General features: G+C 50.3%; 8 protein-coding genes across 8 annotated transcripts; 5 read left to right on the plus strand and 3 right to left on the minus strand.

Annotated features, from left to right (window-relative positions):
- Positions 1–431: 431 nt before the first annotated feature.
- CORC01_01470 (major myo-inositol transporter iolT) lies at positions 432–2,608 on the plus strand (the record flags this gene model as incomplete). The annotated part of the gene is made up of 8 exons (XM_022613125.1): positions 432–735; positions 803–1,100; positions 1,162–1,187; positions 1,252–1,728; positions 1,784–1,970; positions 2,036–2,065; positions 2,153–2,191; positions 2,287–2,608. Coding segments are annotated over 8 exons (1,683 nt in total), but the record flags the coding sequence as incomplete, so codon positions are not given.
- A 4,528-nt stretch (positions 2,609–7,136) lies between these two features.
- On the plus strand, positions 7,137–7,778 carry CORC01_01471 (uncharacterized protein; the record flags this gene model as incomplete). The annotated part of the gene is made up of 3 exons (XM_022613126.1): positions 7,137–7,246; positions 7,307–7,389; positions 7,495–7,778. 3 exons carry the CDS (start codon positions 7,137–7,139, stop codon positions 7,776–7,778), a joined length of 477 nt encoding a protein of 158 aa, XP_022480225.1.
- A 1,472-nt stretch (positions 7,779–9,250) lies between these two features.
- On the plus strand, positions 9,251–11,320 carry CORC01_01472 (uncharacterized protein; the record flags this gene model as incomplete). Its single annotated transcript, XM_022613127.1, has 7 exons — positions 9,251–9,490; positions 9,542–9,704; positions 9,781–9,934; positions 9,989–10,463; positions 10,524–10,722; positions 10,836–10,951; positions 11,015–11,320. 7 exons carry the CDS (start codon positions 9,251–9,253, stop codon positions 11,318–11,320), a joined length of 1,653 nt encoding a protein of 550 aa, XP_022480226.1.
- Positions 11,321–11,519: 199 nt separating this feature from the next.
- On the minus strand, positions 11,520–12,314 carry CORC01_01473 (uncharacterized protein; the record flags this gene model as incomplete). Its single annotated transcript, XM_022613128.1, has 1 exon — positions 11,520–12,314. One exon carries the CDS (start codon positions 12,312–12,314, stop codon positions 11,520–11,522), a length of 795 nt encoding a protein of 264 aa, XP_022480227.1.
- Positions 12,315–13,980: 1,666 nt separating this feature from the next.
- Positions 13,981–15,366, plus strand: CORC01_01474 (uncharacterized protein; the record flags this gene model as incomplete). The annotated part of the gene is made up of 3 exons (XM_022613129.1): positions 13,981–14,611; positions 14,682–15,081; positions 15,168–15,366. The coding sequence occupies 3 exons, from the start codon at positions 13,981–13,983 to the stop codon at positions 15,364–15,366; spliced, it is 1,230 nt and encodes a 409-aa protein (XP_022480228.1).
- A 584-nt stretch (positions 15,367–15,950) lies between these two features.
- Positions 15,951–16,281, plus strand: CORC01_01475 (uncharacterized protein; the record flags this gene model as incomplete). Its single annotated transcript, XM_022613130.1, has 2 exons — positions 15,951–16,016; positions 16,147–16,281. The coding sequence occupies 2 exons, from the start codon at positions 15,951–15,953 to the stop codon at positions 16,279–16,281; spliced, it is 201 nt and encodes a 66-aa protein (XP_022480229.1).
- Positions 16,282–18,547: 2,266 nt separating this feature from the next.
- Positions 18,548–18,868, minus strand: CORC01_01476 (uncharacterized protein; the record flags this gene model as incomplete). Its single annotated transcript, XM_022613131.1, has 1 exon — positions 18,548–18,868. The coding sequence occupies one exon, from the start codon at positions 18,866–18,868 to the stop codon at positions 18,548–18,550; it is 321 nt and encodes a 106-aa protein (XP_022480230.1).
- Positions 18,869–20,727: 1,859 nt separating this feature from the next.
- Positions 20,728–22,628, minus strand: CORC01_01477 (inner membrane transporter yfaV; the record flags this gene model as incomplete). The annotated part of the gene is made up of 8 exons (XM_022613132.1): positions 20,728–20,884; positions 20,950–21,021; positions 21,080–21,391; positions 21,462–21,768; positions 21,826–21,932; positions 21,982–22,184; positions 22,243–22,441; positions 22,519–22,628. The coding sequence occupies 8 exons, from the start codon at positions 22,626–22,628 to the stop codon at positions 20,728–20,730; spliced, it is 1,467 nt and encodes a 488-aa protein (XP_022480231.1).
- Positions 22,629–23,485: the final 857 nt, after the last annotated feature.

Below are 23,485 nucleotides of genomic sequence, written 5' to 3' on the forward strand. Positions count from 1 at the left end.
CAGATCGTTCATCAGACCTCTCCCAAGTGCGTTAGCATTGAACACCCTGAATTTAGGCTGTCATCTCGTCTCACTCCTCGTTGACAGATGACATGTTTTTGTAGATGAATGCGGCAGACGGTGACATAAATTCCCGGCGAAGGCTCCTCAAAGTCCCGAAGACCCTTGTTTTTCGGCGTTGCCTCGGTCATTCTTACCCCAGATTTTAAGATCGGGATCCCTACCCGCGCGGACAGCAACCCCGCACGCGACGTTTAGGTTCTCTGTGGGTGGGAAGTAATCTAGAACTGACCCCAACGAAGAATTCTCGACAGTGATTTGGTGGCCTGATGTCTCGCCATCTTTGTGGGGTAGATCGACTGGGACGAGCGTGTACAATCCTCTCCGCCGCGGGGAACTAGGAGCCAGGTATACCACGTAATGTCCAGTCAGTATTTGAACATCGCAATTCCCAACTTCACAGAGCCAGAGATTTTGGTTCGTTTCGTTGTTCAAGAGCAAAGTGGTCTGCCACCTCTCATACAGCAATCATGGCCATCATCGGAGCCAAAGAACACCACGTCGATCCGCAGTTGTCGCAGATCGCGCAGAATGATAAGACAATCTGGTACAAGAAGCCAAACCTGCGGTTCCTCTACCTCATCCTCATCCCGACTGCACTTGGAGTCGAATGGACCTCGGGCTTCGATTCTTCTATGATGAACAGTCTGCAAGCTGTTTCGTCGTGGTTCGAATGTGAGATAACTCCAAAGCAAACCTGCTGGCGTTTTCCATGGCCCAGTACTAACACTAGCATAATTAGATTTCGGTCGTCCCAATTCGTCAAGACTTGGCCTTCTCAACGCAATGTACTCCCTTGGCGCTCTTATGGCGATTCCTTTCGTCCCTTTCTTCAGCCAGCGTCTCGGTCGTAGGCGGACTATCCTACTCGGATCCTGGATTATGGTTTTGGGTGCTGGGCTCCAAGCCGGGGCTAGGAACGTCGATATGTTCCTGGCTTCGCGATGGATCCTGGGATTCGGAATCCCCTTCGCAATCATCAATGCATCCTCGCTCATTGGCGAACTTTCCTACGCCAAAGAGCGCCCAATCATGACCAGGTAAACTCAACCCCTTTGTCATGATATTGAACTTACAGTTGCTAATATGTTTACAATAAAGTCTTTTCAATGCCAGCTGGTTCGTCGGTATGATATTAATCCCTATGAAACCTCTAAGCCGGGTATATTGCTGACCTTTATTACTCGACAGGGGCCATTGTGGCAGCAGGAATTACATTTGGCACTTTTCAAATGTCCTCCACCTGGGCGTGGAGGATTCCCAGTCTACTCCAACTCGTGCCCAGTGCCTGTCAAATCGTCTTTATGCCTTTCTGCCCCGAGTCACCTCGCTGGCTCATATCCAGAGACCGTGGCGACGAGGCACTTGCAATTCTTAGCAAGTATCACAGCGAGGGGGAAAATGGCGACGAGTTCGTCCGCCTCGAGTACGCCCAGATTATGTCCACCATCCAGCAAGAGAAGGAAGTCGCTAGCAAATTCCTTTGGGCAGACGTCTTCCGCGATGCAGCTATGCGCCGTCGATTCATGCTGGCTGGGATCATGGGCTTCTTCACGCAATGGTCTGGCAATGGCTTGATCTCTTTTTACATGAAAAAAATCCTGAATCTTGTCGGTATTACGGACAACCACACTGTGCAAAAGTTCATTCTGGGCAATACATGCTGGGGTACGTTGTCTTCTCGCAGATTATTATCAGCTATTTGTGCTAATAATTGGGAAAGGTTTCATCAATGCCGTTCCTATCGCCATGATAGCACCACGGTTTGCAAGAAGGAAAATGTTCCTTGTGTGTACAATCGGTACCGCTTGCGTTTACACCGTCTGGACTGTCGCATCAGCCAGATTCGCAATCGAGCAATCCCAAAGAGCTGCTATCCCAGTTCTAGTCTTCATTTTCGTTTACTCGCCGTAAGTCAAGTTGTCTGACCCTGCCATCCTATTGATTGAGATAGACGCTAATTTTCCTGTCGCAGGTTCTACAACATTGGCTGGAATGCCCTTGCGTAAATAGCCCTTTCCTCTTCTTTCTTGTCTTTCCCCTTCTCTGGACTGAAGATTACCATGAATTGATGAGCGCTAACTCCATCTAGTTACACTTATCTCGTGGAACTATTTCCATTCAGTCAAAGGTAAGATTCTGCAAGTACCTGTTTCCCTCTTGGCTACTTCACACTCCATTTTTGTCATCTTTTCAATAAAAAAATAATGTTAACACCACATATAGATCAAAGGGAATCGCTGTGGAGCAACTTACGGTCCGCTTTGCTGTATTCTTCAACACTTACGTTAACCCTATCGCGCTAGATTCCATCGGCTGGAAGTACTACATTGTCTACTGCGTGTGGATCTTGGTAGAGATTTTGACGGTTTATACGATTTTCCCCGAGACTCAAGGCCGCACCCTCGAAGAACTGAGTTTCATGTTCGAGGGCAAAGATGTGCAGGACAAAGTCCAGAAAAATACTCAAAAGGTGCTCCAAGTCGAACTTGAGGATATTCACGAGCGACCCGGCTCTCGGGATGCGGTTGAAAATACCAAGGTATGAAGTGCTGCTGGACCTGCTTCTTTGAAAGTTTGCTGGGCCTCTAATATTTTATTTCGTTCGATGGCTCGAGCTCTTCACTATTTCAATTTTCAGCGTAGTAATTGCTAGGCTAAAGCATCCGATTGATGTGGATGGTAATAAGAATGCCAATTACATTGCGTCACGGTAGCCGATATGCAGACGCTGTGGAATCTAGGATTTCTCTTCTAGCCAAGTGACAATTGCCGAAAGAAATGGCAGGGAGCACAGAACCCGCAGAACTGCAGACGACAGATTAATCGGGAACTTCAAATTCATCATTGGCCATGCCCTCAAGACAATGTCAGACCTGATTGAGAGGTTAGCTTCAGCCCTGCGGTGACCCACCGAGACGGGCCGGCAAGTGGGTCCACTTCTGCGGAGATCGGCTCCTCCCGGGGGTTTCTCTGGCGAGGCATTGGGTTTGCAGTCCGTTCACCTTTGCTTCCAGACGCATCAAACAATCCTGAAGCTGTTTCTATATATTGATTTGAAGCCGTTTGTGAAATCCTTGAGGGGGAAATTCATGTTACTACATGAAGTAAACCAGCAAGGATCCGGTGGGACCACGTCTTTCAAGAGTCAAATCTGGAAATGAAGGACGTGAGACCGCCTACTTGCAATCGCAGTCCAGGCAGAAAGTGGACCCAATTCTTTTTTGGCTCAGCTCGCTCATCATGAGGGAATATGATCCTACGTGGCTAAGGGGTGAGAGCCTGAAAGACCATTCTGCTAGTCTATGAATATAGCATCGATCCATAGATTGAAGTCCTCTCTAGGGCAGAGCAAATGTGCCGACTGTTTAGCCTTATTAGACTGATAGCTGAGCTCCGGTGAGCGTGCAAAACTAGTGATATCATTCTTGAACTAACACAAGAAGTCTAAAAGGGTCTGACCGACTCGGACTCGTCCGCAGTCGCATTTGACGTACGTGAGCTGAACTCCCGGTTTCATTGAATCATCAGATTCCTCGTCGAGTTCAGAGGGTCACTAAGGTGTGTGTATGATTTGTGGGGGATCTTCTAGCTCGTACCGCTTTAGTCGTACAAAAAAGCTGTTTCTGACTTCGTCTTCATCCTTCGTTTGGGCCGAAGGACGGGGTAAAGGTGAATGAAGTCAGCATCATCAAAGGTGCCTTTGGGTCTGTGATACGCTGAGAGAAGCATGGGCACTTGATTGGCTCCTTGGACTCCACCCGATTCTTTTTCTAAGGTGAGCTTTCTGATAAGGATGGCGCCCAAGCAGAGAGCTTGGCATAGTTGCACCAAGAATTATGGCGTCAACGTTGTCAACATCATCAGAGTGCGCTTCAATGCACATTCAGTTGGCCTAAGCAACCTTCGAATCCTTGAATGGAATCAGCAAAGTCACTTGAAGCAGAAACACTGAGTGGATTGCGTAGGGACGAAGCTCTCTCATATTGCACCCCAGCAGAAGTACAGCGCGTCTTTGACGCCAATCAGCCCATGGCGCGACCTCTTGGACGGTTCTTCGGTGTCAACTCGAGAGCTGTCTCAGCCACAAGGCTGTGAAACCAGCGACTTCTGACGGTACAGCATTTTTGCATGTTTGGATTTTGAGTCTGAGGGCTGCGTTGGGGGGCTGGGGACCGAAAGGTTGATCCAAACACAGGGCTGAGACCGTGTCTTGAGTCATTCATGGGCAAATTATGAAGAACGCGAGCACCTGAGAGAAGGGAGACAGCCACATCTTGCCCTGAGATTCCAAAGACATTTGCATCCTGAAGTCTTGTCACTGGGGCAAAATACATTTCCAGCTGAATCGGAACACGCAAAGCAAGGGCAGCTTTTTCCTACTCTTGTTCATTGCTAAGGATGTAAGAGATCTTCGCTGGATGTAGGGCCCTTGGAAAACGTCATATTCACGCCATCTTCGTCCCCATCAAATTCGCACCAGAAAATGGTGTGTCCGTATTTCAATGTGCCTTTTTGGGCCAGGGTAGTGGTTGGACTGGGAGACTGGTTTACATATCCACATTTCCTTGAACCGACGAGCCGTCACAAACATGCCATCCTCATAGCTGGTAGTAATTCCTGTTGGCACGTAGATACACGTGCATCCCCGTTGCTTGCTTGGTCTCGATGTGACTTCAAACATCGCAAGATTCCAGATTCTCAACGTGATATAGATGCAGTATTTGTGTTCTCAAAGCTTACCTAAAGTGGCCAGTCTGTTTGACAACAAGCCTCGACCCGGTCTCTGAAAGCTGAATCACGATGCAACTCATTTTTAATCTCCTACTAAGTGACTACCCGTATTTCCTTCATCGAGCTTCGCCAACGTACAGGCATGGTCTGGAAGGATTATCCAGGCCTCGGGTAGTCTAACACTAAACGAGTTGTCGTGAAAACACGAAGCTAAGATACTAGAGCTCGAAATCGATGGTTTTGATAAACTACAGGAGAAGATTTGAACGGCTACGAGTAAGCCGTAATATTTAGCATTTCCTAACGTAGGAGACTTCAAGCGATTGATATCGCGGAGCTCCATCTCACTCCGGGCAATTCGACCCTTAAGTTAAAAGTTAAGACGAAGATCAAACACACTGGCTCTTTCATGCAGAATCTCTCTTGGGCCTACTCTGCGGAGTCACTACACTTGTCCGTTTTGTTTATTTCTATCCTGTCAGCAGCTTCGCACAGCACTGCTGCTTTGAAAGCCTTCAAAAGTACTTGCATATACTGCATTAGTTGCTGAAGCGGGAAATGATGCCACGTATTTAGTCTTGAAATCGGCGAGTCAGAAACTGACTAGGTTGATGATAGTTTTCTGACTCATGAGGCATAGGTGTACCTTCATGGGTCGAGTACCTACCTGAGGAACGTGGCTCGCACTTTTTCACTATTGCTACCGATACCCCGTGTCCCGGGCCGGAAGGTTTGCGTACGCCTCCTCGACCCCGTGGGGTCCAAATATAGATTGATTTTGCCCAACGCTTTTTAAAAGGGCTTGCTCCATAATTTGCCCTGTTTCCCGTGTACAGCAGCCACCGGAACTACTCTTCACGAAGTCAGTGAGACATGGTGGGACCAACTGAGACCATTTGGAAGCCTTTCCGCCCTTTTGCCTCTCTGATACTATGGCCGGAGGTGTCTTGCCGCAGGCCCTGCAGTCAGGCGTCCTCTGTGCTTGCTGTTGAATCCAAGTGGCTTTCTGCCATGGTTTTAAAAGTCTCATAATTGCTTCCCGGCCTTGGCAATGACAATTTCATAAGGCTTTTGTCTGAGATTTGGAACCCCTCGAGATGTAGGAAGTTCCGAAGGCTAGCCCCTAAATTCAAATTAAGAGCCAGCACCACAGCATCACCAACGGGCAGACGATATTCGTTGTGGCACTTTTCTAGTGTCATTATTTTCAAGTACAAGCTTCCTGTCCACATGTGATGATGCCCAAGACATACAGTAGCTTTGGTTCACAAAGGGCTGTCTCAAGGCGCGTAAGTGTTCATGTCTTGACAGAGCATGCTGTGAAATACAGCATAACAATTTTCGGCAAGAAGCTTCTTGAAGCCTACGTCTTCATGCCGGAATTGATCTTGGTTCTCTAACAGTGACTACATGTACTGAGGAAACGGTGAATCATTGAATGCCTGAGCAAATTGCACTTCTCAATGCAAAGATTTTCCGTTTCCCATGGAGAGGGGCTTCGCTGGTTTGCTAAACTCATGGTGTAGGGAGAGGGCAGCTTGGATACATGTATATAACGCTCGGTTGGGCTTGGTCTTCTACGTATCAGCTTAATCATGAACCACAAGCTTTCCTACCTCACTTTCATCATATCAGCGAAAGGTTGACCAACACGAGGCATTGTCTGTAATACGCTTCATCATGTCTCCGACATTTGAGATCACCCTGCATAAGAATCATGACCGGCCTGAAGATCACATCGTATTATGGGCCTCTCTTAAGGTGAACACCAGTGTCTCTAGGGCCGATACACAAGCCTTGCCCGATGTCAAGGTCGATGCTTGGGCCTTCGCTGCTCATGGAAATCGAAAGATTATTATCAACATTCATATTGATGCCAATCATAATTGTCAGTTGCATCCCAAATATTCTTACTTTTTCACTGATACAGGTCCCGGCAGACAACATTGGGATTTCTTCTCCTTCTTCCCCTAACTTTGACGTTGTCCATCTATAAACATCTCGTTTTCCAGAGCGTAAGAACCGAATCCGTACGTGTTATTTTCTAGGAAAGTTTGTCTAACATATAACTATGAACAGAACTCGTTCAGGGATCATCTACGCCAGAGCAATCATCGTTGACGGCTGAGGCTGGCTCTTTTCGAACCGGGGCTGTCGAAAGCTGCCTCTCGTATTCTTTCCCGAAGTTCCATCTTGGCTTCTTCAAAAGTCCACCCGGAGAGGAGCAGAATTTTGAGAATAATGCCAATAGAGCCAGAATCAGCGAGATCGACTTCCTTCCGCATGTCCATACTAGGAAATTCATAGCCAGTGTTCAGGACGAAACACTTGGAGGGCTCAGGATGACTTTGGATCTAGTCCAGGCTGATGTTGCAGCCTGGCAGCAAAGGCACTCGCATAGCCTCGAACTGAAGACCGAGGACGAGAATTCGCAAGAATTACAATCCCTGATGTAAGAGCTTCTTCATTTCCAATAATGGCAACGAAAACATTCTAATGGCAACATTGTTAGTGAGAAGCTACCTGGACTCGTTAGGCCTATCGATTGGGATGTTCCAGCAGACGATGGAATCACTGCAGCAGCGGAATGGGTTGGTTCAGTGCAGTGGCCAGTTGCCATTATCTCCCCGAGCACTGTGACCGGAGTTGCTGGCATTGCCAGCCACTTGATTGCCAGAGGCTAATCCGTGAGTTACGAAGTCTGCGGGAGCGAGACTGTCAATGGCCGCAATGCAGTCATCAAGTTCTACTTTGGTGCGGCGAACAGGCCAGGCTCAGAGCCATTCGATGCTCTCAAGGACTGGGAAAGCGCCGTGAGGGCATCTGTTCCGGAGGGCGCATCTGGTCACGTCAACATGGGCCTGCTTCGTAGAAGTTACGAATTTGTCGACCCTTGCGGCTCAAAGAGACGTTTGTCTCTGGGAGAATTCAGAGACGCTCTTAATGCTGACATCAATACCAGCATACCTAGTAAGGACAGATAGCAGACCTACATTGTTGTGAGTTGAATTTGCATCCAACGGGGATAGAATGGGAATGCTCACTAGTGTTTGGTGCCATTGATGATTGGAAGTTTTGGTTTTCAGATGCTTGTATCCGTTGTCTTGTCAGTCCCAAAGATCCGTGGTGATTACAAAAAGTTGATGCTCAACAGGTTTATTCTCGATTCAGAAACCATGTATTTGTTTGTCCCTGAGTCCTGAAACCGAGATCAAATATAGCAAAATCAGATTTGTCTTTGCACAACGCCTCAGCCTATGGTGAAAGCCGTCCGCTTCCTCGGCCCCGGCAAGGGCCTTATCCTCCAGGACATCCCAGTCCCATCCCCAGGTCCTGACCAGGCTCTGATCCGCATCAAAGCCGCCGGGCTCTGCCACTCCGATGTTGGTCCATATGCCGCCTATGCTTCTTTCTCAAGGTCGACGTTGAAAACTCAATCTAGATAGCAAATATTCTGTGAAGCGGCTGTGTGCCAAAAGATAAGATTGCAAGAACCCAAAACTAGGTAGGTTTGCGGCAAGACGGAACTACAAATATCTAGAGCGCAGCTACTCCGTGTGTTAAACACTTATGATGCTTGTGCCGGCGTCCGGTCCACGGAGCCGACATCTCGCCAGATATCCTACGGGTAGCTAGCGGGCCTGAGAATTGCGGCACAGGTGATCGGCGGTTGAGTCACAAGCACCAAAGTAATGCAGAGCGGTCTCTCGTGATCTCAGTCCGGATCTTGCTGCGTCTTTGTTGCGTCGCCTGTATGCAAGGCAACGGTGCATCGTGACTTTGGATCCTCACTCTCCAAAACTTGAATCGATAATGACATCGTGCGATACCGGGAAAAAGTTCGGGTTTCTGTCCGTCGTAACTTGGCGTCAAGCGGGTTGGCTCCTCACCAAAACGTCACTTGATCATGCCACAAAAAGCAATGATAATCCGGTTTTCAACCGCCCACTGCGCTAAGTCCCCCTTTTATGGCGGATTAACCGATGGGCGAACAACCAAGTCCCCACTCCCGCTGTAAGCTTCCTGCAGGCTTCGGCGACGAACCGGTCAACGCCCCGAGCTTTCTCACTGTCCTTCGGTAGGTATCCTACCGGGATCGGACGAGAGGCCTTTGGACGTATGCGGAGCCGCGGCCAGTTAAAGGCGTCAGCGGGGCTGGGAGGTGATGTAACCGGACTTTGTTGTTCCCGTGCGGTCGACGGGATACGTGCGGTTCAAAACGTGGGGTAATTATGGAGGAAACTTGGAGGATGGGGTTACCCACGATGCGACGGATCTTCGCGATTAAGAATCTAGATTTTAATCTTACATAGGTACTTCCGTGACCTCTCTGAAAATCAAACTTTCCCTTGCCTCTGCTGACCTTCTCTTCTAGGCATCGAAGCAGTCCAACGGCATGAGCAAAAACAATGCTACTTCGACCTGCACAGTATACTAAATGAGACAACTGGCCAAAATGTCGAGTCCTACTAGTTTTCTTGCGAAATACAATGTCGCCAACCGGCTCTACAAGAGCTCACTGCTCAACACAGTGTGCTTAGTCGCCGGCATATCCATCTTCTTCTTCGGATACGACCAAGGGCTGATGGGTGGCGTCAACACCGCACGGGATTATGCTGAACTCATGGGATTCGGCCACTGGGACGATGCAGAAAGGATTGTTATCGTGGATAAACCATTGTTACAAGGAGGCATCGTAAGTGAATCACTACAGTAATCAAATGCTGTCCGTCTCATACTGGGTCAGGTTGCCGTTTACTACCTTCCCGGAACCTTGGTAGGATGCTTGGTGGGTGGGTGGTTTGGTGATCGATATGGTCGCCTCAAGACCATCGCCGTTGCCTGCATTTGGTCGATTTGCACCGCGGCTCTTCAATCCGCTGCGCAGAATGCGAATTGGATGTTTTGTGGTACGTACATGTACCTGCAGCTACCTTACCCAGCCTTACAATGTGAGGCCAGGATAATATTGACCTGAAGGAATAGCACGAGTCTTGAACGGCTTTGGCACCGGGATGTTGAACGCCATTACCCCGGTTTGGGCAACAGAAATTGCTTCTCACACCTCCAGAGGCAAGTTCGTGGCTATGGAGTTTACTCTCAATATATTTGGCGTTGTCGTCGCATACTGGCTACAATTGTGAGTCGTGTCACAGCCCCAAAGCAAGACTCTCGACATCTAACCTGGCGATAGCGGCACGTCAAAATACAAAGACCCCACATCATCCTTTATCTGGAGATTTCCCGTCGCTTTCCAAATCGTGCCTCTCATCGCTCTATTCATCATGATTTGGTTCATGCCAGAGTCCCCGCGATGGCTCGTCAAAGTCGGTCGAGAAGAGGAGGCCAGATTCGTCCTGGGCAGACTTCGCGGAACCGAAGGTGAAGACGGCGAGGCCGCAGAGGCAGAGCTCCAGGATATCATCAACGTTAGAAACCTGGAGCACGACACCGCCAAGCAGCAGACTTACTTTGCCATGCTCTTTGGCCTGGGCTCGGGCAAACTGCACACGGGCCGTCGAGTACAGCTTGTCATCTGGCTCCAGATTCTCCAGGAGTGGGTGGGCATTGCGGGAATTACAATCTACGGTCCTACAATCTTCTCGATTGCCGGCATCAGTTCGGAGCAGCGCCTTTGGGTCAGTGGCGTGAATAATATCACGTACATGGTAAATAAAATCGTCTTCTTCTATCATGTGCTCGAAGTTGGCAATGTTGACATTTTCTAGTTTGCAACCTTGATATGCGTGTTTACCATTGACCGCATCGGCCGACGCTGGACTCTGTATTGGGGTGCTATTGCACAAGGGATATGCATGTTCTGCGCCGGAGGCTTAGCAAGAGCAACTCTCAACGCTGATCCTGGTAGCCGTTCTGGACTAGGCGGTGCCGCAACCTTTTTCGTCTTTCTTTACACCGCAGTTTTTGGTATGTCGTACTGGTTATTATTTTGTTACAAGCCCGGTGAAGTATTGAATGGCAGAGGGCGGCGTCCGATCCATAATTGCACCTGGGTAGCCGACTAATTGCCCACTTTGCAGGTGCGACATGGCTTTCGGTCCCCTGGTTATATCCCGCAGAAATCTTTCCTCTACAAGTGCGTGCCAAGGGTAACGCTTGGGGCGTGGTTGGATGGTCCATTGGAAACGGGTGGACGGTGAGTGCACGACTGCTAGTCACCCTTGGCATTATGTGTGTCAACGACTAAGACCATTTACAGGTGCTTCTCCTCCCCACAATCTTTGAGAAGCTCAACGAAAAGACGCTGTACCTTTTCGGCGCTGTAAACTTTTTCTCCCTCGTCATCGTCTGGGCTCTGTACCCTGAATCGAATCAACGTACTTTGGAAGAGATGGATCTTGTCTTTGCTAGCGAGAGCATCTGGGCATGGGAGGCTGAGAAGGAGTTTGCCAAGCTCAAGGCTGAGAACCCTTCTCTTGTCCGCTCGGCACACATGGGGCACGGCGTTGTCGACTCTGGAACCGGTATCACGCCTTCAAAGGTGAACAATGATCATAAAGAGTAGCCTTGACGCATGTGGAGACGCGCATAACGTGGAATTCTAGAGAGTAGCCAGAGAGGAGAGCTTTTGGCGTTGATACCCAACTCCATGGACATGTATTCATAGCATTAGATTAGCTACCTTTGGAGGAAGCCGTCATCTCCAACCACACGGAAGGAAGAACTTTGAATGTGGTATAGTAGTGAATAAAGCTGATAATTACTTAGAATATCTTTGTCTCAACTCCTGGCTCCAGCCATTGCACCTTGTCCGCAATGCCCTCCTCTTCAAAAACGGCCCTTAGTTGGTCACCGTTTTCCGCAAAGTGTGCCCAGGACTCGTAATGCATCGGCACCAGAACATCTGCGCCAATCTCGAGGAACAGCCGCGCCGCTTGTTTCCCGTCCATGGTGACCAACAAGGGAGGATCGGAGATTGCGACCTCTACCGCACCAACATTGACGATAGCAACGGAAATATGGTAGTCTCCCAGCAATCTCGGGATCTCTTCGAGGTAGACTGTGTCGCCAGAAATGTAAATGACGTTTGGCAAGCCGTTTGTTTCTCCGAAAGACGCTGCCCTCAATAAAAAGCCCGTGACCTCTCCACCCGGGAGGTGCTGACATGGTACTCCAGTCACCTCGAACTCCTCTCCTCCAACCCGGAGTTTTGTAGTTTCCCGGGGCCTGAGGGCGGCGACTCCGGGACGTGGTGCAAGTTTACGGGCTCCATCTTCTGTCGTCAGGACTCTGCGACCGTCGAGGAGACGTCGCCCAAGTTCGTCCAGGTTATCGGGATGGTTTTCGTGGCTGAGAAGGATGGCGTCGATGACGGGTAGGTCATCCAGTTGTAGGGCTGGGCCTTTCGTGTTTCTGAGCACGGTCAAGCCCATATCCCACTCGGTACCGGCTGGGGAGAAGACTGGATCCGTGAGAAAATTGATGCCATTTATGTGGAGGATGGCCGAGGCGGTGGTAATGTGAGTAATGGAGAAGGAGCTTTTGAAGCTAGAGGACATTTTTGCGGTGACGGTTGAGGTTTCTGTAGACATTGATGAGATGGCAAGAAGCAAATGCCAAGCACCAGTGAGATTACCCAGTCTAATATACTACATTCAATGTAATCTGAATTTATAATCTGATTCACAGTAGCCTGATTCATGGGAAAGAGTGTGCTTGTGGCGATGCCATAGCCTATCAGTAGCCTACTGTTTGACGATCTGACAAATGGTTGCTCCGGTAAGTCCGATCAGTCCAGGCGAGATATCAAAGGCCGCAACACAGACGACAGCATATACAGGGAAATTTTTGAAATGGCCATGAGCAAGTATCGTTTTGAGGACAGCAAAGTCAAGGTAAAAAGCGATCGGTTGAGTGACAACGGCCAAATTGTCCAGTCCTGGCATGTTCTCGCTCTACTTAAAGCTTTGCGAGGACTTTTCAGCCACACCAGCTGGTCTCTGTGGCTCAGTCGGTAGAGCGTTGGTCTCATATCATGTACATATGACTCTAGATCACCTAGGGACATCCAAAGGTCGCAAGTTCGAGCCTTGCCAGGGACATTTCTTTTGCCAGATGAGCTTTTTGGTGACGTGTTTCAAGCTTGTTATGGTCGGTGATGGGGTGGTCTAGTTTACCACGGTTTTTGATTGCAGAGGATTGCTGCCACGTAATTCCTAGTATCTGAGTTGATCTCGAAAATACCTAATATCCCAAGCGAGTGACATGAACACGTGCCATCGGGATATTTTCGGATCATGCCTTTTGAATGGCTGGCGAACCGTGCGACCGGGCCGCAGCGGTACCTTACCGTGCTTAAGGTACCCAGATGAGGGAGGGCAGACAGGCGAACGAGTCCCGGATGCCTCCCGCCCCACCTGCGACCTTTCCTCTTCGAATGCCACGCCGCGGTGCGACGATGGCCCCTCCCCCCGTCCCAAGCACCCAAGTCCCCCAACCATCCACATCTAATCCCTCCTTCCCTCCACTCCACACTTCCTACGCCTCCGACACACCTTCGCCTACAGGTACAGCAGATCCGTCCATCGTCATAGCCTGGCTTACCTGGGCTTGCCGGTGTAATTTACGTCTGGCGGTCACACGGGGTCCCGAAGGCGCATGTTGAGCCAAGGCTTCGCTGCGACCAATTTGGGCAGTTTGCCAGTGGCCATCTGATGGACTGACCTGTCACAGCTCGCCCTAAACCATGTCACGGACACCTCCCACACAGACGATGCAGCCAGCGCCTCTAGCTCTGACATGATGCTTTGGATCGGTTCGCCTTGCCCCCCCTCGCCGACACCAACGGCTCATGGCTGCCGTAGCTGAAAGCTCCTACCTGCTACATGTGCTTACTCCCAGCACATCTTCGACCAGCTGAGACATGCGCCGATTACCCCGTACTGCCTACGCCCATTCATCTGGTCGCCTACCCTAATATGTCCCACCCTCCTCCACCATTTCCCGTCAGCTAGGAACAGCTCCCCTCCAGACACTTTTGCCTTTCAGCCTTGAACCATCAGCCTACCAACCACTTCGCCGCCAAGGCACCAGGAATATCCTTCTTCGAGTCACATTGCTCAGACCGCCGACCAAGTGACCGCCCACCTCTCGTAGGGAGGCGAAACACACCTCCGAGAGAGGCAACCCTATAAAGACTGCAAGGCAACGCGGAAATCTGCAATCATGGCGGCCAAAGACGATAGCAACACCCCCGCGGCATTCGCAGACGAGATGCAGAAGCAGACACGCAAAGAACGTCGCTTCGACGAGATCGAGGCACAGCTCCCCAACCCAAAGCTGCCGACGCTACAGTCGGCCTTCGTGACCGCCAGCGGCATCCTGTCGCACCTCGGCAGCTACAACCCCTGGGGCAGGCCGGTGACAGATGACGATATTGTTTGGCTTCTCGACAACACGGCGTACAAGCCGTCCCGCCTGAGCAGCTGGCAGGCCGAGTTCGTCGCCGCAATCTTTGAAAAGGAACCGAAATGCACCGTCGTCGACATTGTGCAGGGCGTCGCCGAGAAGCTTGGGCTCGCGGACGATGCCGAGGAGCGTAAGACGATTGAGGAGAGGATCATGCCTTTCCTCTGGGACGTGCAGCCGGCGCGGCACCTCCGCGTTGTGCAACAGAAGAAGGAGCTCAAGCTGGGTCCTTCGGGATCGAATGGCATCACTACGGACACGCTCAAGATCCACGATCAGCCTACCGGTTCGACGGTTACGTCAAGTGCGGCGGTGCCGCGGGGCGCGACAGCGCTGTTGGAGATGAAGACTTTCTTTGCTGCTCCAGAAGGCTGGGCAGTCATTTCAGGTAATTACGCAACGATGAGAAATCATCATCATTCCAGAAGTTTGCGATTCACTCACACGACAACACACAGATATCGACGACACGATCAAGTTGACGCAGACGAGCGACCCCATCGGCATCCTCCGCGAGACGTTTGTGAATGAACCAAGGCCAATCGAGGGCATGCCGGAGCTGTACAGGAACATTGCCGCACTCCTGCCGCAGGAATCGCCGTGGTTCTACCTCTCGGCGTCACCCTACAACCTGTACCCGTTCCTGAGGGAGTTCCGCGACAAATACTACCCGCCGGGGACCATCATCCTCCGCGACTCGAGCTGGAAGACGGTCGCGGGCCTGCTGTCGGCGCTGACGGTGGCGACAGAGCAGTACAAGGTGAAGCGGATGAACAAGGTGCACGACTGGCTCCCCAAGCGGAAGTTCATCCTCATTGGCGACTCTACGCAATCCGACCCCGAGGCGTATGGAGACATGTGCGTAGTGGTTGCCTTGCCTCGCTCAGAGGCTTTCCCCGCGATTGCATTGGCAATGACATTGGATTGCTAACCGTTTTATGCAGCTACCGCGAATTCAAGGGCTGGGTCAAGCTCATCTTGATCCGCAAGGTCACCGACATTGCAGCCATCGGCATCGCCGCCAAGAACGAGCCGGAGCGCTTCGAAAAGGCGTTCAAGAACATTCCTCGCGACGATTGGTTCGTCTTTGAGAACCCTGTCGACTGCAACAAGATTGTTCGCGACACCGTTGCCCAGGCTTGAAGGAAGGAAACATCCAACTGCTTCGGAGATGAGGTACACGGAAATCTTTTGAAAACACGCCAATGCCGGGGACAGGACATGGAATGCTGTGGATCGGAGTTTCTGGCGCCGGGGAACATTGTCTTTCCGTATTGATTGAACACGACCGTCATGACTTGAAGTCTCGAGAAGCTACGTAGCGAGCCTAATCCAACATTTTTGCCCTGCCCTTTCATACCTCATTTCGGGCCATCTCTGGTCGCAATAAAGGTCCTTTGACGTGGGTGACGTATGGTAGCAATGTAGGTAGGTGAACGTCAGACTCCAACGGCGGCGCCGTTTACAAGCACCGGCGCGTTCGGTCTCAGTAAACATGTCCCATTCCCTTCCACTTGACTTTCCGCCGCGACCATCCCCCCACCTCCATCGACCCTGCAGCATGCATTTTGCAGATAACACTGCGTGCAACGATGAATACAGGGGCGACTTCCGCCTGCCCACGGATAGAGAGAGACACCGTCCATGTCGGGGCGTCGCGGGAGGTGCAGTTCCACGGGGAGGGCATGAAGCTCTATAAGGGTTTCACGACCAATTTTTGCCTACAAATGCGCCGGATCCTGAGGGATCGGTTCTTTCGGGCCGGCTCGGGACTTTTTCCATGTCAACAGCTAGTAGATAGGTTGATTTACACTATGGCGAGCTGGAGGTGGCTGGGCTGAGCTGAGCGACCTGAATACTTCGTTCCTGGAAATATTTCCGGCAAGATAGAAGACTCGCATTACGTTCATGGGGGCGCCGCAGCCCCTGAAGACGAGTTTGGGGCGCATCAAGGCGGAGCACGCGAAGAATGCGAAGCTGAGGGCGCTGGAGAAGCCAATGGCCGAGGAGGAGGGTTTGGCCATGAAGGAGGTTGAGAAGCGCAACGCGACCAAGTAGCGTCAAGAAGGGGGACGAGGTGCTAGTGGAGAGGTGGAAGGTTCTGGACGAGAGGAGGAGGAGGACAGATGTGATGGCGGAGAAAGAAAGGAGGGAGACGAAGGTCACGAGGACTATGGAGGAGAGTGGGGAGAAGAGAAAACATTTTTTAAGGAAGAGGGTCGTGAGACGGAGAAAAAGTGAGGAGGGCGTTGTCGAGAATATGGGTGAGCTTTCTCTGTGAGAGGCCAGAATGTGGCGGGCTCATGTGATGCGTGTTTTGGCTGGATGATCATGCGGAAAACGGAGTTCCGGTGTGGCTTTGTGATGCCAATCAATGGTGATGATTCTCACGAACAATCAACCACTTGACGACCATTTGCTCTCAATGATGAAGCAGGTGGAAGACATACCTTCAGCCATGGTTGAGTAACCTGCGGTGACTTGAGGAAGAGCAGTGGATATCGGCTCAACGGCTCAGGGAGGACCACTGGCAAGAGATTACAAGAAGCCAAGGGTACAGTCATTAACGGTGATGATGTTGATGAAACGTGCCAGGTTACATGAGGCAGAACGATACCTGCCTTGCCTTCTCAAACCAGGAGTACCTTCCATGGAGAGGCAAAAGCCATCTTCGTCGTCAAGAAAAATGCTCTTTCGGCAAGAATCAACGGGCTAGGAATGCCAACTAGGAAGAATCAACAAATGGCATTTCCTGCCCTAGACGGCAACAAGCCTTTCGAGGACCTGCCCATCCCTATTGAGATGAACTCTGACTGACCTCCGACCTCCGACCTCCGTGGCTTGACTTCCCAACTACACCCGACAATAGTCGCAACAAAACTTTCGTTTGTTTTTCTTGGTACAATACCACTTCATTCATTTCAAAGAAACTTCACAGGATATTGTCAGCCTCAGGGCCTCGTTCTACTCGACCAGTAGCCTCCGTCCAGGTTTCTACAATACCCAGTCCTTTGCAGTCGTACCAAAAATCTCCAGCACCTCTCCAACATGTCTTCCAATAATCATTCATCCCCTCCTCAATACGAATTACAGGACATGGCGGCAGGAAATCCGGGCGCACTCGCAGCACCGGACACACCCACAGCAGTATCGGGCGAAATCCCACGGGTGGCGGGAATAACCGTCAAGACTCACATGTGGTGCGCTCGGCTCGCTGTCGTTCTCTGGATTTTTATTTCGATTATACTGTTAGTATTCGACATCATTGGGCTCTACCGCAATGAGACCCGCGACCGCCACGACGTCGGCGTCACAAATATGTGCGTCTTCGGCTCCGTCAGCGCTCTTAGGAGCATATGCTTCGCCGTACCCACGATTAATATTGCACTTGGACAGTGTTTCAACACAGCGGAACGTTTGTATTCGTGTCGATGCCAGAATTTTCTCCTGATTGTGTGCCAAGTGAACTTTTGGTCTGCCTTGTTTTGCCTCATTGGCTTGTTAGTGCACACATCCGGAAGTGATGTTTGGCCTCACATTACCCATAGCCTTGCGCTAGTTCTTGAAGCATTCTCGCTCGTACTATCTTCTTGGAACCAGAGCTACGGTTGTGAGAATGTTATGCAGCCCCCTAGCATTGCGGCATGATTGTTGGCTGGCGAAGAGTTTGGCATTCACAGTGGAAGATCAGCGAGGCAAGGCCGTAAGTGCAATTCTTACCAACACAGAGACATTATTCTTCTCTGACTCAACCAGTATGGTTCGATGCAGGCTCACGCATTCGTTTCTGGACTGAGTTTCAGTGGACTCGTCTGTCGAGAAGAGCGCAAATCGAGGCAGGAGAAGAACGAGGTGACACCTGCGGAGGATTCTCAGGGCAATGGATGACAGAATAGGATGGAGGCCATGCGGACAGCGATATTTGAAATGAGCGATGAGCGAGGATGATAATATTGAAGAAAGCGGTGCGGCTGTGACAACAGGCTTTGTCCACGACAAAAGTCTACATACAGCTACCGGGGGCTCACTTGAATAAATCAGACTGTCCGGAGGATCAAGCTTCTAGAGCAAGACCCATTACGCATATGTACTACTGGAATGACTGGCGCATGTCCAGCTTACAATGACCAACATGACATTAGCCCTGAGAGCAGTTTATTTCCATTGTCGCCATTATCTGTGCTACATGAAGCAATTGGTAGGTCATAATAAGCAATTGGTATGCGCATCTTTTGCATTTATCATATTATGGAACCAGTCAGCCCAAGTTCAAGAACCCTCAAAGACCGCCAACAAAACTCATCATCAATGTTAGAGAAGACTTTTAAACACAAGGCCCATCCTTAAAATCATCCGACGTGCCGCAGTAGAGGGTACACTCCCCGACCTCGATTTGACGCTGCTCGGGACCCGTCCACACCTCGCAGGCGTACCACTCGGACCAGTTCTTATTGGGGGTCCAGGCACCGGGGCCGGCGCCTTTGCGGACGCATTCTTTGCCGAAGACGTTTATTATTTGGTTTAAAATCACGTCTTGGCGGTGGTAGTCGTACTGGTCCTTTGTGCAGGTGTGGCCGGCGAAGGAGGAGCAGCAGATGTTTGGTGGGACGTAGGGGACGGCGGAAGAGACGGCGGGGGCGACCATTTTGGCGGAAGTTTGGAGTTTGGAGAGAAGTGTGTTATTGAAGGAGGGATGTACCGGTTGTAGGTAGAAGTCTTTGGTAGTTATCCGGTGAGTGTGTAGAGACGTGCCGAGCCTTGTTGGCCACGGTTGGTGGTAGTCACGCTTTATAGAACTCGGACGGGTTTCGTGTTCCTGTCGGACTTGAAGTTCAAGACGATCACCGAGTCAGAATCAGGTGGAGGCAACTGATCGACGGCTCTGGGCCCCATTTCCAGCCAGCAAAGGATTTCCGGGCAGCGGCGCCAATCTCCTACTTGTACTGATCACGCAGAACCAAATACAAATCCCACTTGATTCTTTGTCACCGATCCAGCCGTACGATGAACAGCACTGTGATATACTATACCACCAGTTTCGGTACTCACGCTCTCTAAGCGACATGTTTGCCTTGTCCTTGTCGTCTAAGCTACTAAGTCAAGAGACTCGAAAAGCAAGACTTGAGTCTTGGCTTTTCACTGAGGACGCTTTGCTAAGACTCTGGATAACCTCGGATTCGGTTTTGAGATTGAACATGACTTTTGAGACTGAAATAAATGATGTAGACATGGATTGAAAGTGGCTAATCAATTGGATACGGGGGAGCGCTGACTAATGATTGGTCTGAGGGTTATGAAGAAAAGCTTAACTTGGAGAGCCTGTAAACAAGGCACAGCCTGAGCTTTTCTCTCGCGGTCTCACTGAAAGCTAATTTTATTACCCCTAGGTGCTTTGAGAGTATTGTGGATGGTCTCGTTGAATGTGGAACTCGGGAAAACGGCTCAGGCAATGTCGTGGTACATGTGGCGTCGATTGCTGCCCGCAATTAATTGCGTCCTTCTTGTGACAGGTAATGATGGCCTGAGGAAGGTGGCTAAGAGTTGGCAATTTCGAAGGGCAGGTTCTTGAGAAGGACTGTACCCTTTCACTTAGAGATAAAACCAAGTCATCGGTACAACATTGGCCATGACGTGAAATGCCTTCTTCCCCCTCCCCCCACCCTTTCCCGGGGAATACCAAGCCTTTACCTGAGGATGATTCACTAGGAGGAAGTTTTGGGCGACAGGGTGACAACCAATAAGTCAATGCCGGAAAGTAGCCAGCTCGATAGATGGACAAGAGATTTTCTTGCGACGTATTCGTCTTATGGAGCAAACGGTCCGATGCGGCTTTGCCTAGCATAGTCAATTGGCTCCCTCAACGGACATTATAATCGCCTCATATGTGAGATTCATAAATGAGTGAATGTAGCAAATGTAGTTAAAGGGGATTAAAGTTGGAGTAAATGTAGTTGTGGTCCTGACGCCAGGTCAGAGGAGGTCGGTCCTCAAAGGCGTCGAGGGGAACCAGTTGGAGTCGAAAAAGGCGTCACAGCTCTTCCTGATATGGTTACTGGAAAGAGAGAACTGTCTCATGGTAAGCTGAATTGTTTAGACTGGTCATTTCTCCATGTCGTTCCCCCGCATCCGGAGGTCGACCTCCCCTGAGATAGGCGGAAAGGTTCCAGCTCTCCACATTCTTGTAATTCCCATCGGGCTTGCACATGCCCATGCGGAACCTAAGGGCGTGCTGTGTCTGATGGAAACTACCAAGTCCAGCGTTGAGAATTCAGAAAATCCAGCTTTTTGAGTTCTTCTACAGAGCACGTTACCCCTAGTGGTATCCATATTCATTCTTGGAGGGTGTTAGATACGAGCTCCGAGAGTCTTTCAGTTGAGTCTGTAATATCCGCTCAGTCATTTTGGACCGAAATGATGATTTTTTTCCAAATTAAGAATTGGCTTCTTCTACAACTTCAAAGCCCACTAGCACCAGCCCCCCCAAACGAAGTTTTTGTATTCTACCTATGTCACATAAATCCGTGGGGCTTCATCATCACGGGATTTGTGCTTTCCATCAGCTACCCGTTTGTTGTGAATTTTGTAAATTACCACTTGGAGTATCGCAAATGCGATGCCCACTGAAACCATGATGATTTGTGTTCTCAGTCCCGTTTGATAGCTACATGAGTTAGCGAATAACAAGGAACTAGGCTCTCGCTGGTGTTAGTAGCTTGAATTACTTACAAAGGCGCATCGTTCCCACGATAGTACTGCGTGCCCACCATCAATCCGCTGATAGAGAGCATCACCCACATCCTATTTGACATCAGCATTCCTAGAATCAAATGTCATGCTAGATAAGTTTTCAACGTACGCAATACTAATACTTCTCTCGCCTGGTTCCCGGCAATTGAGTTGTACCCACGAGTTATTGACAGGATGGTACCCAACCGCGAAGCTATTCACAGCAGTCCAGAGCCCCCAGCGCGACCACTTGCCGACATGAGGATGTGCCGTACGCGCAACGATTAAGACAATAAGATAGCAGAACTGGGCCCCGATGACTGAGAAGCCACGCTTGTTTGTTTTATCGCTGATATAGGCAAAAATAAACACAACGACCAAAGCGAGTGACGCGCCCACCGCAGCAAGTGCATTGGCTTGGATGCGGTTGAAGCCGAGATTCCTGGTGCAGCGAAGTGAGTGGAAGACTATTCAATATCGTGACGGGCCAAGGAAATATGTCCAACGCTTACATTATGATGGTAGGTGTGTAAGTGGTAAGAGGGCTCCAGGTGGAGAAGACAGCAAAGCTGCTTAGGAAGTGCGGCCAGCGCTTCCAATGTAGAACGGTCTTCCACACGAGCTTGAGAGGAATTCGCATTCCCTGAGCACCTCCTCGTCTCTCTTTATCATCAACCTCTAGGCGTCTTTGGATAATGTTCTTCTCCGAGTCTTTGAACCGGATCAGGCCGGGGCTCAACAGCGGATCAGGGGTGTCGGGGGACCCCGGTAGGAGGAAGAGCAGCGAAAGCCCAACGAAAATGGTAAAAACACCCTCGACTAACCCGATATTAGCAAAACTATATACATTCAAATCAGTAGGAATCGTTCGCGTACTCAGGAAAAGCCACTGCCAACCACGCAGACCGCGCTCGTTTTCGAGCTTCAAGATACCCGATGCCAGTATAGGACTCAGGGCATTCCCACTAAACATCCCGAAGAAGCTGCGAGGAGTAAGAAACCGCACCCTTCATCTATCTCGTTGGCACTGACAAGATTGCAATGCGCTTGGCTAGCTCCTTTTTCGTGTACCAGGTGGAAAGCGTATAGCAAGCCCCTGGTATGTATCCCGCCTCCGCAAGACCAAGCATCATTCGTGAAGCCAAGAAGCCCTTTCGGTCTACGAGGAAAACTTGCATAGTCGCGACGAAGCCGAATAGAATGACCTGAGCGGAGATGTACTTGCGTGGGCCAATCTGATCGTCATTCTGTCAGCAGAGGGATCCTCCGTGCCTACACGAAGACAACACTCACCTTTTGCAAAAGCATGTTTGACGGAATCTCCAATACGACGATCCCAAGAAACATGAGCTGGTTTCCAAGATTTATGGTGTCCTGATTGACCCCGATATCTTTAGCAAAGCCGCCTGTGAGGGCGCTGGCAAGGTTCATGCGGTCAAGTTGAAAGACGAGCAGGCCCAGGTACAAGAGTGGAAGCACCGAGCTGTCGATTCTGCCAAATAACATGTCAGCGAATCACTTTTTGAGTGAGATTTCCTTCCCTGTCACAAGTTCAACGTATCAACTCACTTTCGACGAGCTCGAGCCTCCTCATACTTAGTCCAGTCTGGCTCCGGGACTGGTGTCACCTGGCCGGGCGAATAGACAGACTGCAGGCTCTCCTGCTTCAGCTCACCCATGTTGTAATATGCTCAAGGCAAAAAAGATGACTCAAGTTTGAGTTCGATGGGTTCTTTTCCCAAAGAACGGGTTCTGATCAAGTTTTCAAATGCATTCAAGCGCAGCTGTCTTATCACGCCTCTCATTTCGGCCTTTGGAATTCATAAGCTTCCTTCCCCGCTATCCTTAGCTTTACGTTACTCTGAGCTTATTGCTCACTCGCCTGGAAGGCCTGCCTCAACACTCCGTTGACATACCTTTGCGTACTACGAGCTGTGACCCCCCTCTCGGTGCCACGGTCTTGGGAGCATCACGCAATCGACCCCAACCCTCAGTCTAGCGGCATGCCATGTCGGTAAAGCGAGGCTGATTTGCTACAACACCCGGCCGATAGGCACATGCCGTTGAAGATTCTCCACTTTTGGCCTGCAGGTCGATGGCTACAATTGCCATTCTACTGAGCACGCCATCTTTCACCATCGCGCCAAGACAAACCCCGAGTAGTTTGCCTTCTCTTTTGTCGGGATTTGAGCTTTGCAATAGGTACCGGAAGAGCGACTTCGGAAAGCTACATCTTGGTCAAAGATGAGCCTTTGGAAATGTCTCATTTAGCATTTGAATCGACGTCTACCTTAGCTTAATCCGCCTCCACGTCCTCGGGTCCTGCTAGTTCATCGTCGTCCGAATCTGTCGAGCTCGGTTACCCGAAGAGCGGATGAACTTGAGAAAACATTTCACTCATCATCCCACTGCCTCAACCACACGGGCTCTCAATTCTTCCTCACAAACCAGCTAGAAGCTCATGTGAAATCCAGGGCCCTGAGAAACAAACTTTCCCTTGGCTTATCACCACACCACAGAGCCCTGTGGCCAGACT

The sequence above is a fragment of the Colletotrichum orchidophilum genome, assembly GCF_001831195.1.
Source record: "Colletotrichum orchidophilum strain IMI 309357 chromosome Unknown Scaffold_8.1, whole genome shotgun sequence".
Taxonomy (NCBI): Eukaryota; Fungi; Ascomycota; class Sordariomycetes; order Glomerellales; family Glomerellaceae; genus Colletotrichum; species Colletotrichum orchidophilum.